Below are 18,810 nucleotides of genomic sequence, written 5' to 3' on the forward strand. Positions count from 1 at the left end.
AAACTTGGCTAGGCACATCTGTAACAATGTATCTATTTGTTTTTGCAGTACTTTGATAGGACACCTTTACTCTAAGCAGCATTTAGAAGAAGAGTGAAGAAAGCAGCCTCTAGGTGAAGGAACAAAATCAAAAACAGAAGGAAGATGTAACAATGCAGGAAAGAGAGAGAAAGTGTAAGAAAGGTAGAATGTAGAAGAGAAATGCATAGATGTGAGACATGATACTGTTCTGAAATACCATGGGAAGGAAAGATATGTAAGAAGCACATCCATCACAGGGAAGATCTGGCATGAAGAACTGTAGGGAAATACTAGCCTAAATTACCTTTTCTCCCCCATAAATGCATCTGTAGCTTTTATTAATAATGTAGGTATGCAGGAGAAGCAGATCTGTAAGAGTGGTGATTGTTGAGCAGGCTTAGAGATAAAAAATACTTATATTTTTCTCTTTAAAAGGAGAACTAGATAGTTGATTTACTTAATTGTAGAATCATAGAACTGCCCGGGTTGAAAAGGATGTCAAAGATCACGTGGTTTCAACCCCTCTGCTGTGGGCAGGGCTGCAAACCAGCAGAGCAGGCTGCTCAAAGCCACATCTAGCCTGGCCTTGAAAGCCCCCAGGAATGGGGCATCCAGAGTCTCTCTGGGTAGTCTGTTCCAGTGTGTCACCAGACTTGGAGTGGGGCCACAAGAACTTGCTGTCAAGTAGAGAGAAGAGAGAACGACAGAATCACAGAATTGTAGGGGTTGGAAGGGACCTCTAGAGATCATAGAGTCCAACCCCCCTGCCAAAGCAGGCTCCCTACACCACGTCACACAGATGTCTTCTTGTTAAAGATAAGGAAGCTAAACAGAGCTTCAGCCCAACACAACACCAGCAGAGGCTGATTTAGGCACCCCTCCTTAAAGGTTAGAAGTTCACAGCAAGGTAGACTTTGAGCCTTTGTGAGGACAACTACTAGCCTTCATGCAATGACCACCAGATGGGGCCCAGAGACCCTCCACACATTTATGATGCATGCTCAGAAGGGCAGGACGATATGCCTCCAATTTCCTGCGAATGTAATTAATACATATATACTAAGCCTACAGATACGCAGCTGATGCTCCCCTCGGAGTGCATGTTTGGTGTAGTAATCCCCCATGCACCCAGTGCTGTATTAAAGCAATTCCTGCTTGACATAACTCACTGGTGTGTCAAGTTATTCTGTTGCATTTCCCAGCTTCACCTGTTTCCATCCCTCTCAGTCCCTGAGGTCCCCTCCTTCTATCTGACTGCTGATGGGTGGATGATCATGCCCTGCCTGCACCCTTGCCTGCACCCCCTCTCTGTGCTATCTGCCACACCAAGGCTGGAGTTGATTTTGTACTTGAAGTATGATGTGCATACACTCTGAAAATTAGGTAATTTAAAGCAGCCTTGGCTAGATGATGCAGTGGCAAAAGTCGCTGGATTTTGTAGTCGGTACAGAAGATGAAGGCAATGAATACTGCCATGGCTTCAGATACAGCATGGTAAAACAGACAGGAATTTCTGAGTTGTAATTTTTTGCCTGCAATTTGTTGCATGGATGTTCAGTGTGTAGTGAAACTGCCACGGTTTTCCATTTTCCATAATTTCCAAGGAAATTACATGTGGGGGAATCTTATCAACACTTAATGGTTAAGGCTCTTTAAGGATGGGGCCAAGCTCTTTTCAGTGGTGCCCAATGGTAGAAGACAATGGACACCACACAGGAAGTCCCATCTGAACTTCAGGAAAACAATTATTTACTTTGAGGGTGATAGAATGCTGGAATAAGCTGTTCAGAGAGATTGTGAAGCCTCCTCTGAAGATATTCAAAACCCATCTGGACACTTTCCTGTGTGACCTGGTTTAACAGAAGTTGGGCTTGGTGATCTCCAGAGATCCCTTCCAGCCTCTATGGTTCTGTGATTCTGTGGTTACCTCTTTCCTGCAGCTGAAAGATCTCTTATCTCATTTATAAGATCTCTTTCCTGTGCCGACTCTCTGCTCTTTGATAAAAGGTGAGCACGCAATGTAGTCTTCTGTTATTTAATTAAATGCAATCAGGAGAGAGAAACAAATCTCGAGAGAAACAGTGTTTAGTAATTTTAGCTATTTGTTTGCTTTCTGCCTTATTCATTAAGACAGGAAGAAGTAGTCTCACAAGCAAATTCATTCTATAGAATGACTCTTAAGACAGGAAAATAAAAGGTACTGGAACACCGAAGTGGTTTTGTGTATATTGTTTTGTGTATAAAAGGCCCAAAATGTGTCACATCAGTTGTTCATTAGACCGTTAGCATTAGTAGCAGTTTGCCCACAGATTGCTCTCCCTTCTTCACAAGCAATTTCCTAGGCATGGTACTGTAGCTGTTGTTATTGTAGTTATGACTCCAGCTCAGACACTAATAAATCACAACGTACAACTTTCCACATATGCTGCCAAAAGACAGTGTCAGACAGAACTTGGAAATCCAGATCTCGGAAAACTGAAATTCTCCTTCCAGATCCAGCGGAGCAGTAGATAGGATTCAGCAGCTGATTTAAAATACAGTTCACTGCAGTCACTCCTGACTTTCTGGACAAGCACGTGACATCTTAACAGCAAAGAAAAGTAAGAATTAATCAGGAAACAAATTTAACCACAGTCATCTTGACAATTTCTTACAAGAGTTCTCTGAAGGAATCCTTGTCTGTCCCTGCACTGGACCCAGCCACTGTGGTGGAAGATACCTGCCTCCAGCATCTACCCAGAGGTTACACCCCACAAACACACAGGTATTTTCAAAGCTCTTTCAGATAAAATGAGCTGTGATAGTTTATGCAGCTCAGTTTCAATAGTCCACCTATGGTTGATGTGTGTATGAGAAGTGTTGAGGTGGGAGACAGAAACCCTCTACAAGGAGTCGTGACAAACAGCTGAAGACTGATTGCTAATCAACAGCTGCTATCAGTGCAGCTATCTGCAGAATTCACATGTATCTAGTAAACAGAAGTTGTAAGCCTGCACTTATAAAAGCTTGTCATTCTGAATGCTATCCCTGTAAAAATTTGTCACACCGTGCCTGGGTATTTTTAAATACCAAATTCCAGTTCACAGGCAAGTACCAGATGCTGCGATATGATCCTTCCCAGATGTAAAATCTCTGGAGGTTCTGTGTCTACAAAATAAAAGCTACCCAGGAATATCCTATTTCATTTAATACTAGTCCTGGAAATGTGTTGTCTGGTCATTCCAGCATAAAGTGTAACCAGACAGTGCACGTGTGTAGCCTCACAAAAAAGTCAGCAGCTCTTTATAACCCAGGGAACACAGCTGGCCAGGAACACTACTACAAACAAACAGGAGAACAGGTTACTCACTGGGTGCTTCAGAAGCGCTCTCTGAGATTATTCTGCCTGTTAATGCATTAGCTTTATGATTTCTTTTTATTCACCCGCTACAAATGCTACCTTCTTTCCTACTTTGTTACAGAATACAGAATAATACATAACACAATGGGGATTTTCCACCATCTGCTATAGATAGCACCTCCAGGGTAGTGCAAGAACTAAAGTTAGAAGAAAAAACGTCCATATCATCAGGGGAATGCTGGAAATGGTAAAGGATAGGAAAGCAATTCAGAACGGTGTAACTGACACGTACATAGCATTTTTTGGGTGCCCCAACCCTGTAGGTACTCAAGGCCAGGCTGGATGGGGCCCTGGGCAGCTGAGCTGGTGGGTAGCAGCCCTGCCTATAATGGGTTGGGGCTGGGTATGCTTTGAGGTCCCTTCCAACCCAAGCCATTCTGATTCCATATCAGCTTTCTGACATTTCAGATTATGAAAACAAGAAGTAGCAGAAAATCAAAATACGGGCAGCAATGCAGACCTCAGCATTTTCAGTGCAGTTACCGAGTGTATAACTTGTGGATCACTGTAGCCCACAGAGGCCAGAACACCAATCATTTCTCCTGCTTTGGATGAGAGATAAAGGCCTTGTCATGGCAGGAGAGGTTCAGGTTGGCCATCAGGAAACATTTTCTCTATAACATCCTGAAGGGAGGTTGTAGTGAGCTGGGGGTTGGCCTCTTCTCTCGTGTAATCGATGACAGAACTAGAGGGAATGGTTTTAAGCTGCGCCAGGGGAGATTCAGGCTGGACATTAGGAAGTATTACTTCTTGGAAAGGGTAGTCAGGCATTGGAATGCACTGCCCAGGGAGGTGGTGGAGTCACCGACCATGGGAGTGTTCAAGAAACGTTTGGATGTTGTGTTGATGAATATGATTTAGCTGGGAAGTATTGGTAAGGGTTGGACTAGATGATCTTCTAGTTCTTTTCCAACCTTGATAATTCTGTGATTTCTTCTCAGAAAGAGTAGCACAGGTTGCTCATGGAGGAGCACCACACAGCGTCACCCTGAGGCAGTCACGTTACCAACAGCCGCCGTCAGCAGCAGATCCCGCCCCCCAAGATGGCGCAGGCGCAGTGAGTAGGCGCAGCTCTCATCCCCGCCCCCGGACGCGCCGTGAGCCCTGCGGCGTTCCGTAGCTGCAGCCACGATGGCGGCTCAGAAGATAAACGAGGCCCTGGAGCACATCGCGAAAGCGGAGAAATAGTGAGCGGGGGTTGGGCTGGGCATGTCGGCAACAAGAAGCGGGCGAGGCCGTGGGCGCTTCAGCGTTCGGGCCTCGGGGCTCCTCTCCTGCCCGCTGGGCTGGTGAGGCGGAGTGCTGTGGGAGCTGTAGGCTGCCCGTGATCCTCCCGTGGGCTCAGCAGCTGCCGGCGACGTGACCTGGGCTGGAAAGGGAGGGCAGCGGGGGATATGGCCTGTCTGAGGCGGGGCTTTGGGGGTCTGTTTGTTTAAGGGTGGCCTCAGTAGTACGGGCACTTTGCTTAGTGGGCCTAATGTCTACGTATGGCAGTTGGCAGGCAGCTTCAGAGGCTGCTTCAGAACAGCAGTGTGTGCCAGGTGGCTTCTTTACGTTACCTGAGCACTACGCCTTTTGGTGGAATTCATTTTAACTCATTTCGTTACTAAGCATGTAATGCATCTGAAGTGTCTGTGTCAGCGGCCTCTAAAGTTGTAATTTTGTATGTATGCCTTTTTTAAGGAGATAAGTATAATACTGAGGTCAGCACTGATGACTCGCATATTTCATGGAACCACAGAATGACTTGTGTTGGAAAGGACCTAAAATCCTGCCATATTCCAGTCCTGTGCCATGGGCAGGGCTGCCACCCACCAGCTTAGCTGGTCAGGGCCCTGTATTTGTGTATGTGTGGGAGCAGTTAGTGCCATAAGCTGCTACAGACCTATCAGGCTGTCTGATGTTTTAAATCTATATGAAATACTTCAGAGATGAAACACAAAGGCGTTACTCATTGCTAATAGTTATTTCTTCTTACATTTTTAGCTTGAAAACTGGATTCTTAAAATGGAAACCAGATTATGATAGTGCAGCTACTGAATACGGGAAGGCAGGTATGTGTGACTGTAAATATGGGCGCATGCTTTATGGTTTTATAGTTTTTAAGCTTCATTTCCAATAATATTTTAATTAGTTTTAGTATATTCCTGTATAAGTACAACTGTTGCAAAGACTATAGTAATGAGGAAGATAAATGTTCTTAGCACTGTAAAATCTCAAGTTGTACTTGGAAGTCAATACTAATTTCAAAAAATTTATTCTTTTCAAGTTTACTGCCTAATATGTTGAATCTTAATACATATCATAACATTAAAGCTTTCCTTTTTTCACTTGCCAACCCCCAAATCACATGATATTCCCAGATAACAAAAATTCTATTTGTTCTTAAAACTTTTTCACCATCATTTGGATTGCCTGACCTAAGAGAGTTTTAATAAGGTAGAGGCATTTTTAGTTTGTGGTGTAATTTCTTTTTCCTCTGGACATGGTAAGATTTCTTTCCTCCTTTCCTCTTAACAGGTGTCATACTGAATATGGAACTCTGATTTTTTTCTTCCTGTTAATAGTAATTTATACCCATGTACACTGGAAAGTGTACAGATGAGTCTTGAATGTCTCCAGAAAAGGGGACTCCGTGACCTCTCTGGCCCTCCTGTTCCAGTGCTCTGTCACCATCAAAGTACAGAATTTTTCCAATCTCATGTTTTGATGGGATTTCCTATGTTCCAGTTTGTGCCAGTTGCCTCTTGTCCTATCACTGGGGACCAGTTGGGTGGCTAATTCAACCCTGTGGTGGGATTTTCTGGCTACAATTTAGCAAGCCATTCAGTTTGTCTAAAGTGCCTGCTTGCGTGTTTGGATGATTGAATACTTTAGCAGATGTGATTAAAAAAAGAAAAGGCAGGCTGTAAATGAGAACTTCATCTTTGGTTTCTTGCAGCTGTTGCCTTTAAGAATGCCAAGCAGTTTGACCAGGCAAGGGAAGCCTGTTTACGAGAAGCTGAAGCACATGAAAACAACAAAGCGTATCTTTTCATTACTTTTGCTTTCCAAGAAGTTACTTGCTATTTAGAATTGAGTAGTGGGTTGAAAAATTAATATCTTTGCTCATGTTGTCGGTCTAAGAAGGCTCTCTTTCAAAGGACTGTGTGCTGTGAATAGGAAAGCTGAAGACCTCTTGATTCGAAAATCTGTTCTGAGTGATATACAAGCACAGAACTGTTTGAGTTGGCAGGACCCTTAAAGGTCACCTAGTCCAACTCCCTTGAAATGAACAGGAACACATCAGGTTGTTCACAGCATCCCTCAGTCTGTTCTTGAGTGTCTCCATGGGGCATTCACCATTTCTCTGGACAGCCTGTTTCAATGCCTTATTATCCTTACTGTGAAAAACTGGCTCCCTTACATCTAATCTAAATCTCCCCTTTTTCAGTTTGAAACCACTTCACCTTGTCCTATCACAACAGACCCTGCTAGAGATTCTGTCCCCTTTCTTCTTACAGTCCCTTTGTAGATACTGAAAAGTTGCTGTCAGATCTCCTTGGAGCCTCTTTTTCTCCAGGCTGAACAGCCCCAGATCTCTCAGCCTGTCCTCATAGGAGAGGTGTTCCATTCTCTGGGTCATATTTGTGGCCCTCTGTGTGCTCTCCAGCAGGTCTGTGTGTCTCCTGTACTGAGCACTCCACACCTGGATGCAGTACTCCAGGTGAGGTCTCACCAGTGTAGAGTAGAGGTGCCTGAAATGCTTATGCACTGCATTATAAATTTATATAAGCACTTTTAAGTATCTATGAATGGATAGTATTAACTAAATGTGGCTAACAATACAGTGCTTGTGGCAACATTTGGTAAACAGGGAGCATATTTTAAATAAATGTACATTTTTACAACCTTATATGTGCAATTATCTAATATTTTGCATTTATTCTGTCCTTAGATGCTGCTTTTTTTTTTATACTTTGCCTAGAGACTTAGCAGGTTCTATTTGCGTTTCTGGGTTACTTGATTTGAAACTAATACTTCTGTAAGATTTTGTATGCTGTTGATTTTTCTGCTTTATGGCATTTGTCCTTGACTTGACAACGTTACTTCCAGTCTCTTTCATGCTGCCAAGTAAGTATGGATGCACTGAGTAATCCAAAGGGTTTTTTTATAACTTATAGTGCAAGCATGAGCTGTCATTTTGGTCTCTAGTAAGTGACTCAGTTCCAGTGATTTAACTATTTCAAAATCAGTTTAATGAAAGCATGGGCAAGGAAAGTCTGAAAACCTGCAATGGCTCTCTGAAGAAATTAGTATTTTGACAATCTTTTGTAGATTTTTGTACCAAGTGCTTTTTCTTAGGTAAACTTTCTATAAATTTGACGTTTTGCACTGTTTTGCTTATATAGAAATGTAAATAAAGATACTTCAGAGCAAATGGGTGATGACAAATAGATTATTCAAGTATTGCCTGCAGGTCTCTTTTGTTTTGGAGAGCAGTAATTGTGTAGTTGAAATACTTTATTATGAAAGCTAATCATACATGTCTCATTAAATTAAAGCACTCAAAACCTCTTCAGTTTGTTAAATATTAACAGTGAAGTGGTTGCTGATGCAGGTTAACTTCTGCTGTGTAGTTACAGCTTGCTGAAATATACGGTGTCTAAATTGTCAACTTTTTCTCTGCAGAGCTTATGAACAAGCCGGCATGATGCTAAAGGTATTTTCATTACTAGTTTTTATTTAAAAGTTCTCTTTTACATTTTACACATATATGCAAGCAAACTGTATATGGCAGTGATGTTCTTTGGTTGACTTATAGTTCCCACCAGTACCCTCATGTAGTTTAGGGAAACTATTTTTCACAGAATCACAGAATTGTAGGGGTTGGAAGGGACCTCCAGAGATCATCGAGTCCAACCCCCCTGCCAAAGCAGGCTCCTTACACCACGTCACACAGGTAGGCGTCCAGGCAGGTCTTGAATATCTCCAGAGAAGGAGACTCCACCACCTCCCAGGGCAGCCTGTTCCAGTGCTCTGTCACCCTCACTGTAAAGAAGTTCTTGTGCACATTCGTGCGGAACTTCCTATGTTGAAGTTTCATCCCATTACCCCTAGTCCTGTCCCCACGCACTACTGAAAAGAGACCAGCCTCACCACTATGGCTCCCACACCTCAGGTATTTATAAACCTGGATCAGGTCCCCTCTCAGCCTTCTTTTTTCAAGGCTTTTTTCAATTTCTTTTTAATTGGAAACATTTTTGGGTTTTCTTTTGAAGAAGGAAAGGTGCCTTACGTTGGGAAGGAACTAATTACTACTTAGGTGAGCAGTGGATTGGAGCAAGAGAAATGAAAGGTCTAAGTCTGTTGCATTGTTTTCACCATTGACCAAATACTGTTTGTTTTTTGTTTTTAACTGATGTTATATCAGTAAAAGAGAATTCTGAAAAGAGGAGTGGGAGAATCAAGGAACTCACTGGAAGAGGATTATGTTGATCTTGTAATTTCTGAAAGGAAAATAAGTGTCTGGCAGTTTTAAGCTGCAGTGTGACAAGGCAGTCTTGTTTTGCCTGTTTGCTCCAGAAGTACTGGTTTCAGAGGATAGTGGAATTAACATTTTTGCTTGAGGTATTTATGTGATAGAAAAGGATTTCTACTCACTTGACATAGGGTAGGTGGTATGTCACCAGAATCTTTAAATGCGTGTTGCTTAGGTGCTGTGTAGCTGCTAGTTAAATTAGATTTTAAAGATGAAAAGATGTAAATTAAAGATTGAAAACGAGAACTTTTTGTTTATAATTATGACAAGATTTACTGAGGAAATCACCTGGTTACTCTGACTCTGGGTGTGAGAAGGCTGCCTGTTAGTTCCTCTCTCTGTGGTTATTCAAAAGAACATAAAAAGTGTATCAGAATCACTGCTAAACTTGTTCTTCACAAATATTTGATAATATGGAAGGCACGTTTCTGTACTGTTGTGTTTTGTCACTTTTTCTTATAAGCTGAAATGCTGTAATATATATGGTATACACCATGTATATGGTGTTATCGTTGTTTCATGACCGCAGTTACTGACAGCAGTGTCCCTCTGACTGTCTCTGCAGGAGATGCAGAGACTCCCTGAAGCTGTTCAGCTGATAGAGAAAGCCAGCATGATGTACCTGGAGAACGGGACACCGGATACAGCAGCCATTGCACTGGAACGGGCTGGGAAGTAAGTTTATAGTATTGGTGACCAGAATAAATGTGGGGCAGAGGTATCTCCTTGCTTTTCTTCTCTGTCTCTTTAATGCTTTTATCTGAGAAATGATTTATGTTTATTACAGGTTAATAGAAAATGTGAGCCCAGAGAAGGCTGTACAGCTTTATCAGCAAGCAGCATCAGTGTTTGAAGTAAGCTGGCTTCTAAGTTGTTTTTTTGACAGTATAGGAAGTCAGTTCTTTTCTCATTTTGGGACTTGACCAAATGTAAATTTTGTGTGTTGTCAAGTTTTTCTGCCTCGTGTTGGGCAGCCCAGAGGGTGGGGAATATGGCTGCTGTGCAGTCCTGTAGCTTAAAACAGTTTGAAACCCTTGGATGCACAAGAAGAAGAGTTTGCTTAAAATTCAACTGAATTACTGGATTAGTAAGTTTGCGTTGATACTCCTTTGCTCTCCAGATCCATATAGCAGCTGACTGTGTGACTTTGGTGCGCTAATACTCCTTGTTTTTTTTTCCATTGAGTATACAAACTGTTGGTATAGCGGAACAGTTGTTCTCAGTTACAGACAACATAGTTAGGTTAAGGTCTAATGGTCTTAATCCTGTGCAAAGAAGATAGGAGCATGTGAATTCTTTTTGCCCTTCTCTAGAATGAAGAACGTTTACGGCAAGCATTAGAAATGTTGGGGAAAGCATCAAGACTTCTAGTCAGAGGACGCAGGTATTTCTTATGTAGTTTTCTGCTTACATGTAGTTGAATCTGTATTTCAAAGGGCAGTTTCACTGTAGGACTTTGTTTCCTCTTTCTTTGTTAGTACAGCTTTAAAGGGTGTACATCAGTTTAGTTGTTAAAGAAGTTCAGGAGACTTTTTCAGGCACTTATTTGTAGAAAGAATTTGGAAGTCTTTCACAGCTATGGAATATAAAACAGGGAAATTAATCTTAGGAAAGTAATCTGTTGGCAGCAATCTAATCCCAGGCTGAGAATCTGCCTTGGATTCTCCGTGGCATCTTAATTGAAGCATGGATTTCTGTCACCAGACCTGACCTGTGGTTCAGCTTAGACTTGCTATATAGTTCTTTTATGAAATTGTTTGCATCTGTTTGACTACTCACAAGAAACTTTATTGTGCAGTGGTAGTTGGAAAGATAAATTTTTAAAGTAACTTTAAAATCTTTCCATGAAAGAGCAAGCCAATGTAACTTTAGTACACGTGAAATTCTTGCTTGCTCTGTTACATTGCCATTCATGTGCAATTGTGCATTTCAAGAAGTTTAATGTAGTGGTTAAAAGGAATTTTCAAACTAGAAAAGAGTTACTATGATTTCCATTGGTACTTCCTGGACATTGGACTTACAGCAACTTCATGACATACAGGAATCTATCAGAGTGTGTTATGAGGCACGTATCTTGTATGATGTTGTGAAAAGCTGGGTCTGAATTAATACCAAACATGATGTTAGCCTGCATGTATGTAAAAGGGATTGCTGACCTTATATATAACTGCTGTTAATAAGACCTGCAGCTGATTTTAGCTATGTTGCTTCTTATTAAGGAAAACTCACATGTGTATTAAACAGCTCACTATGAGCGCTGGGTTCATTATGTTTGCTTCCTGGCACTGGTACTCCTTGTTTTTGTTTCAATTTAGATTGGATGAGGCTGCATTGTCCCTTCAAAAGGAAAAAAGTATTTATAAGGAAATTGAAAATTATCCAACATGCTATAAGGTAAAAATCTAAATGATAATTTCTGGTGGGATATTTCAAGGTTTTCTGAACTAACATAAAGTAGTGGCTGAATTCTGTCTGACATTATGTATCTCTTGATTCAGAGATACATTGATTGCTAGATAAGGAGAATGTGTGGTTGTTCATGCTTCCTTAACCTCTTGTTTTTCACTGCTATAATGTTGATAGGATGCCATTTATCTGTGGATGCTATCAAAAACTCTGAATTATAATAATTGCTATACAAGCCTTCAAATTAATTTGAATAAGCCCAGTTTTCTCTTCTGGAATGCGAGTTGATTTATTTTGAAACTGGATGGGTGAGAACTGTGGATGTTTTTGTATTGCTTTTTTCTTTCACAAGGATTGTCTTCTGATCTGCATTTACCTTGATGTCATTTATTCAGGATTCTTAGTAGAAATAATTACTTTGAGTCCTAAATAAGAATTTTTGATTGTTTTGAGTTTGTAATCAACATATGACTTGTATAGGAAATCGCATAAGGAAAAAAGCACAAGCAAGTTTGATGCAAGAGTTCATTACAGCGTTAGAGGAGGTAATCTGTTTCATACCAGCTGAAGATTTGGGGCTTACTACTTTATCATAGTGTAGTTCCAACTGTCTTAATTTCATTCTAAAATTGAATCTGTTTTATGTTTTTTTCCCCTCTGTGTTTCTTGTTTTGTTTAGAAAACGATTGCTCAAGTCTTAGTTCACCTTCACAGAAATGATTATGTTGCTGCAGAAAGGTGTGTGAGGGAAAGCTATAGGTAAGTCTGCCTCATATTTTAAAATCTTAAGCTGACTGTTTCATTAATGTAGATTTATTATGAAAAACCAAAGGAAACCTCTGTCAATAAGTTCTGAGCCTCCAAGTCTGTTTACTTAAAGTATAATAGCATTGTCTGTTAGGTAGCCAGCTGTCAGGAAATTTTTTCACTCTTTCAGTAGTGGGTTCAGCAGTAATTAGCATGTGATAAAGTCTGTCATAAAGAAGCACTTCAGAGCAACAGATGTGAAATGAGATGTAGATTAGAAGTTCTTTCTGCTTTTTCCTTGTTAAAAACTTAAAAGCTGAGTGGAATACTCTTGTGGTTAGGATTCTTTTGTATGTCTTTTTCAATGGAGCAGAAGTGGACTGCCTGTTGTAAACAGAATCACAGAATGACCTGGGTTGGAAGGGACCTCAAGGATCATGAAATCCCAACCCCCCTGCCTGGCAGGGCCCCCAAACGTCCATAAACAAATAGTTGGGATTAAAAATGAGGATTTCTGGATGTTCTGATTTATTGTAATTATTATTAAAGCCTTTCTGTCTTGTTGAAGCCCTTAAAAATGTGTAATTTTAACTTTTCATTGTAGTTTGAGAGTGGAAATGTGGAATGCAGTTTTAACACTCATTAGTAGCATCCTAGTACAATCATTGGAACTGTGTACTATGGTAATTAGATTGAGGAAAATATTCATCTAAAGGTTTGTTGTAACAAAAGAAAAAGGTGTAGTATGGGAGTTACTGCATTTCTGGTTATGTTGATGTAGAACTTGCTCTTGTCATATGTTAAAAGAAAAGCAAGATTTCTTTATTTTTGCATTTTTTCATTAATAGTTGTCTGAACTGGAAGATGATTTAGAAAGTAAGAACTGATCCATTTTGATAGAAGGGATTGAACAACATAGTCCTCATACATCCAAGAGAAATTTCTGATGTCAAGTCTGGATTAATGTTCCTAGCCACAAACTCCAGAGGCTTTCATGCAGGTCTCTTGTTTCAGCTTTCATTAGGACTTCAGTAACAAAATACTGAAACGTGTTGTTTTTACTTAAACTATGTTTTAAGTGAAGTGACTTGAACAGATATCTAAGTTAAATCATTATTTTTCAAAGCAATTTTTTGAAGATCTGTTTTGAAACATCTTGGTCATATTTTCTATGTCTTCAATCTGCATTTTATATAGAAACTGATTACATATTTTTTTCCTGCATATGAATTGGAAGAAAATCTTATTGACTAGTCAGGAAAAATAGAAAAATTCTAATACTCTATTCTTGGCTTGACTATGATTGTGGTCTGATTCTCAGCAATCTAGTGTTGCTGGAAGTTGAAGCTTATGGATATGATCTGTGTTCCAGGAAAAATGAAAGTGGTTATGTTTTGTGGAGTAAGTAGTCCATCAGATTCTCATTCTCTGCCTTCTCGTCTGCTATTAATGAACATCCTGTAAAAATAGAACACCTGAGCACCAAGTAGATTGCTGAAATGTCTTAAATGAGCTGTTAATTTCCTTCAGTATACCTGGATTTAATGGAAGTGAAGACTGTGCAGCACTAGAGCAACTTCTGGAAGGATATGATCAGCAAGATCAGGATCAAGTTTCTGAAGTCTGTAACTTGCCTCTCTTCAAATACATGGACAATGATGTAAGTAGGCGGTTCTTGCAGATTATTTGTAATTTTATGGTACTTTTTGCTTGTTCAGTTTGAGAGGCTTTTTTTCTACTGTAGGAAGATAAGGACAGAAGTATCTATGTATTTTTTGTGACTTGCTTGGTAATCTTATCTTGTGAACTTTACTTTTATTTATTTATTTTACTTTACTGCCTGCCTTCTGTAGTCTGACACTGCTGTTATATTCTTATGGTGGGAAGGCCTAAGTAAACTAGCAGTTTGTTATCAGTCTGCAGAGTCTAATTGACCAAAACACAGTTTGCTTTTCATTGGTTCTTCATAGGGCCGGAACTTTGTTTTATCTCATAAATACCAATTTGGTGCTATGTGTGCATAAGCATTACAAAGTGAATGTGATGGCTTTGTTTGATGTTGGCTTGTTTTTCTTTTTATGCTTATTCTCTAGCAAATCATTAGTTACTGAAAGTTTTTCCATTTTAAGAAGAAGTCCATATTTTTTTTTAATGATCGCACTTTTAACTAATATGCAGAAAGTACAAGGGTAGGAAAGCCATAAAGTAAAGGAGATATTGAACACGGGGGTTATTCTAATCTTTATTATTCTGATTATTAATATACTCTGAAAGCTGCATCAATCTGTTTTCTGCGCTGAATGTAATAGTATAGAAATAAACTTGTATTTTTATTATTAGTATGCCAAGCTTGGTCTTACCTTGGTGGTCCCGGGAGGTGGAATCAAGAAGAAATCTCCAAATGCTACACAAGATAAAACAAGAGGACCAGCCACAGTGGGCTCTCATGCTGATGAGGAAGAGGATGAATATTCTGGTGGACTGTGCTAGCTGCAGACCTATGTTATATTAAATATCCAGTGTATTTGTGATGCTGAGCATATCCAAAGGTACCAGATTTACCAGAGCTTCATTGCAATTGTGATATGGGAATGCTGATGTTAACTGGGCAGCTTTTGGCTACAAAAAAAAAAAGGAGAAAAAGCATGATTATACCTATCATCTTGTAACATCTTTGAATTTCATTTCCTATCTGGTAGGAACTTCTTCAGTGCTCTGCCTTCCGTTGATGGGGAGAAAAATGGAGGGAAATTTTTAGTAAAAGCATAGTTTAAAAAGAAACCAAAGTTCTGAAGAGAAGCACAGGGTAAGGAGAACAACACAACATCTCAAGTACTGGATTTCAAGCTGACACTTTTTTTGGTGCCAATAATGTTTGTGGGTTTTTTTTTCTTCCCAAAGTTGAATGTAAGGTTATTTGTCTGGATATTCATCTCCTCTTTAATGTTATTTAAGGAATACTGGCAGACATATTTTCCACTAGTATAATCACTAAGAACATTCGGTTAACAAATATTCCCCGCTGTGGAATATATACTGGAATATATATATTCTAGTATCCTAAATATAGCAAGTAATATCCATGTGATTGTAGAAAATACTAAGCCAGCTAATATGGAGCAGTTTCACAAGCTTGAATATATAGCTGCACACATTTCACTTTAAGAAAATAATAGACCTAAGTCTTTCAAAATATGTTTGTACACAGTGTTTGTAATGTACACGTTAGGAATGGAAGTCATTGGCAACCTTTCTAGCACTGTTTCTGATGCACGTTGTTATCAAAAAAGAAACTAAAGGTAGCAGGTAATGTGTATTGAAAATAAAGCACTGGGGACAATATCTAGTGAAAACTTAGGTGAAATTTTCAGCACTGTGGTTGAGCTTAGTGTTTCAGGTGTTCATTGGCTAGTTAATCTCATCTGCAAATTTTTTCCTTCTTTCAAAGCAGAACAGATTTTACAATCCTCAAACTAGCTGAGTGTTCAAAATAATCATATTTTGGAGCATCTTCTCTGTTTTTATTTGATTACAAGTTGCTGTCTTCTGCGAACTTCTTTATTGTCCACATTCGACTGCTTTATACTTAAGTGTTGACAGCCCTAAAAGTTACATCTGTGGTCCTTTTATATATATATATATAATTTCTTTTCAGAAGAACCTTTCCAACCTTTCCAAGGTTGGAACCTTTCCAAGATCTGCTCTAAGTTGATGTCCAAAACTCAGTAAGCAGTAGACCACAGTATTAAGTGTTGATATAGTTTGTGCCACATTAAGGAATTGGGTGTCCTCAATGATATAGAGTGTATCAGATGTCACTGTGATGAAGGTGGACTTTGAGGGCTCATATGTTGCTTGAGGTGGATAGCATTCAGTGCAGTGGGTACACGAGTGGCTGTTAAAGTTTTTACTCAGTTTAATAGATCAGGTTTGTCTCCTTGTAATGATATAGTAAGCTTTGGTTTGTTCTTTTTTAAAAGCTGTTTGAGGGCTTTTTAAAGTTGCTTACCTTTGTTCTTTGTTCTGCACTGTCTGACAGCTAAATTTCCATTGTTATTAAGGATATATACAGAAGTTTTTGTACGTCTCTAGAATATCTTAAATGAAATCTTAGATAGTGAATTGCTTTTTCCGCCCCCTCCCAGAGTGATTACTAGTATGCAAAAAAGGTGGTTTTGAAGACTTCCCCATAACTCTTTTTCCTCACCATTGAGGAGACTGGAGTGATGTGTTCCAGCTTCCGCTTTCCACATTTGTTCAGGAAGGGTCACCATGCACTTTTTCTGGGGAGTTTTTATGACTTATTTTTTTTTTTCTTAGAGCACATTTAGAAGCACTGGGAACACTAAGTACTTTTCTTCAAGCTTTTCCTGCTGCTTCCGATTCTGAAATTAGTTTTGTTGAATGGTCCCAAGGAGTCTGCTTTTTTGTGTGTGCAGTTACATATATCTGAGAAGACACACAGGCAGTTTTGTATACTGTGGTAGAAGTTGCAGACTTTATTTGCTGTAGTGCTTGCAACAGTAATAGACCCTTACAAATACAATTTATGAGTTAGCATGCTCTTCATGTTGCGGGGGGAAGGAAGCAAGACCATTTTCTCCACTCCCTCAGGTTTTTTTCTTTTTAGCCTGTGCCAAGTGTGGAAAATCTGGGGCAAAAGTAGCTTGTAATAAACGTGTTCAGCTGCCGTTGAAATTAAAGGGGCTTCTTAAGATCTTGGGAGCAGAATCTTAATCTTTGATTGCAATGTTGCTGCGAAGACCAAATCTGCAGAAATGAAAGTGTCTGAAAATAAGATGGTCTATTTTATATAACTTACTCTCCTATTTTAGGCATTGAAAGTGTGATAGGAATGTTATCTGCCTTTTAGTAAATGTTTAACTGTAGAAGATGCTGTCTGTATATTATGTGTAAGTGTTTCTATCTTTCAAAGCAATTTGCACACTTCTGTAAATACCATTTAAGTGATTTAAAGTGAAAATATACCATTTTCAGCAAGAAGGTTTCTAAAGACAACGTTGGCTGTGAGAAAGATTATATTTGCATGAAGACCGGGCAATGATCATTGTAATGTATATAAAATCAGATGATTTCTAAAGTATCTGTAACTTATGACTCAATATGCCCAATTGCAGTGTGAAACCTGTGCTTCATTTGTTCCTTTCCAAAATCTGTGATGTATTAGATTATTAAAAGTGTTTGTAACAGTTCTACAGATGCTGTCTCTGAGAAGAGGCTGTGGTTCACCAATGTGAAAAATAAAACTTGAAACTGACATTTGTGCAAACTTTCTTGTTGTTGGGCAGGTCCTGCCAAACGCCACCATTTAAAAATGAATCTTGTTTTGTAGTCCCAAGCAGATTTTGTGGCCTTTTGTCTATGGCTTTTGTTGCCAGGTCTTGCAGGTATAATACGTTATGGTGGACTTCATCTTGGGAACCTTCTGACTCAGTTTTGGGTATTGCCAGTCATTGCAGCTTGTCCACTTTTGCATACAGTCCATGTCAGTGTTTTCTGCTTTTCTAACTGACCTCTCAGTACCTGTCTGCTGACTCTTGTTATCAAGGCAGTGACTCATCTTCTGCAATTCTCTCTGCTCAGAATAAAGAGGTACGTGTATGTTTTGCATCTGTAACATTTTGGTTGATTGTTGTCACTTCCCCAAGTTTCGTATTCAGAAAACAAATTTGTTTTATTGGGTGATTGTTAGATCTTAATTCATCTTAGAGTAAGAAATAATTGATCCTCCAAGTTCTTGATTTTAATTTGACTAGTTGATCATAAGAAAGGCAAAGCTGTGGTTTAGCAAAACAACCTTCTTGTGAGGGAGGATCTTCAGAGGTAAAGTTCTTGTTTCCATATTTGGACTGTTTAAATGTGTAGCAAACTCTGGAAGTCCTCTGGAAGAATACTCCCAGGTTTGCCTGAATATGCTAAAATTGAGAAAGTACCGAGGATATGGATGGAGCAGCAGAGGTGTGAAGGAAGCCCTGCACAAAACTATGCTTTAAGTATTGATACTGACTGTAATAGACGTCTCCTGTGCACCTCTGGACTCTGCTAGAGGCAAAAAGAAGTGCCTAGACCAGAATAATGGTGGGTCAATTGACAGTGGGGAAGGTATTCTAGCAATAAGAACAATGTTAATTTCTAGCAAGGATAGCTGTTTTGAGATGGTGTTTACTTTGCAGCAAGAGCACATGGAAGCAAATTCATCACTGTTTAAGTCATAGATGTTTCTTGATCTTTGATGTGGTGAAAGGGAAGATTAATTTGGTTTTGGAATGATTTATTCTTTGCCTATGGCATTTTGCTTGCACATTGGAGTGTCACTGATGTAAGTTCAAGCAGCTCTCTAGGTTAACTGTTTTTGTTTTCTCTCAAAGTGTAGCTTGTTGTCATAAGTAAGAGAGAGGTGTTAGAAGGGATGCTAACAGCATTGAATGCTACTTGTGTTTGAATGGAAACAGATTCTGTTAGAAGTACATAAAATAAATAGATTTCTGTATGCGCTGAATTTGTATGGAGGTAGTGAAGAGCGGATGCATTTGAAGTACCATTGGTGTGAATTTATAAACTGCTCTTTTAAAACTTTGGTTATGTGACCTTTATCTAGCTTGTTAAACCTTCTTATAGGTGCCTTACTTTAATTCTATCTGTTTTGCTCTTTTTTCTTTTCCTTTCAGTTTCAAAGCAAATCTGATAGTACTTT

The 18,810-nt window shown here is 39.4% G+C and overlaps 1 protein-coding gene and 1 long non-coding RNA gene across 3 annotated transcripts; both read left to right on the forward strand.

Annotated features, from left to right (window-relative positions):
- The first annotated feature begins 4,527 nt into the window (after window positions 1–4,527).
- On the forward strand, window positions 4,528–17,373 carry NAPG (NSF attachment protein gamma). Of its 2 annotated transcripts, XM_015855357.3 has the most exons (12): window positions 4,528–4,608; window positions 5,408–5,475; window positions 6,363–6,447; window positions 7,517–7,534; window positions 8,093–8,123; window positions 9,508–9,617; window positions 9,730–9,796; window positions 10,256–10,326; window positions 11,258–11,336; window positions 12,028–12,107; window positions 13,626–13,755; window positions 14,436–17,373. In XM_015855357.3, exons 1-12 carry the CDS (start codon window positions 4,553–4,555, stop codon window positions 14,583–14,585), a joined length of 945 nt encoding a protein of 314 aa, XP_015710843.1. In that variant the 5' UTR covers window positions 4,528–4,552; the 3' UTR covers window positions 14,586–17,373. The 2 variants fall into 2 exon arrangements, with proteins under 2 accessions (XP_015710843.1, XP_085393631.1); XM_085537505.1 differs by lacking the exons at window positions 6,363–6,447; window positions 7,517–7,534; window positions 8,093–8,123.
- Window positions 8,130–9,160, forward strand: LOC146761801 (uncharacterized). The gene is made up of 2 exons (XR_014942626.1): window positions 8,130–8,582; window positions 8,683–9,160. It is a non-coding gene; the product is annotated as an uncharacterized LOC146761801 (long non-coding RNA).
- Window positions 17,374–18,810: the final 1,437 nt, after the last annotated feature.

Source organism: Coturnix japonica, chromosome 2, assembly GCF_054131305.1.
Source record: "Coturnix japonica strain WE chromosome 2, WE-NBRP24, whole genome shotgun sequence".
Lineage (NCBI taxonomy): Eukaryota > Metazoa > Chordata > Aves > Galliformes > Phasianidae > Coturnix > Coturnix japonica.

What these genes read in the sequence shown, in the direction of transcription:
- NAPG (XM_015855357.3), top strand. Translation starts at nt 4,553, where the DNA reads ATGGCGGCTCAGAAGATAAACGAGGCCCTGGAGCACATCGCGAAAGCG. An exon ending in ATCGCGAAAGCGGAGAAATA is followed by an intron (nt 4,609 to 5,407) that starts GTGAGCGGGGGT and finishes TTACATTTTTAG; the next exon opens with CTTGAAAACTGGATTCTTAA. An exon ending in TACTGAATACGGGAAGGCAG is followed by an intron (nt 5,476 to 6,362) that starts GTATGTGTGACT and finishes GGTTTCTTGCAG; the next exon opens with CTGTTGCCTTTAAGAATGCC.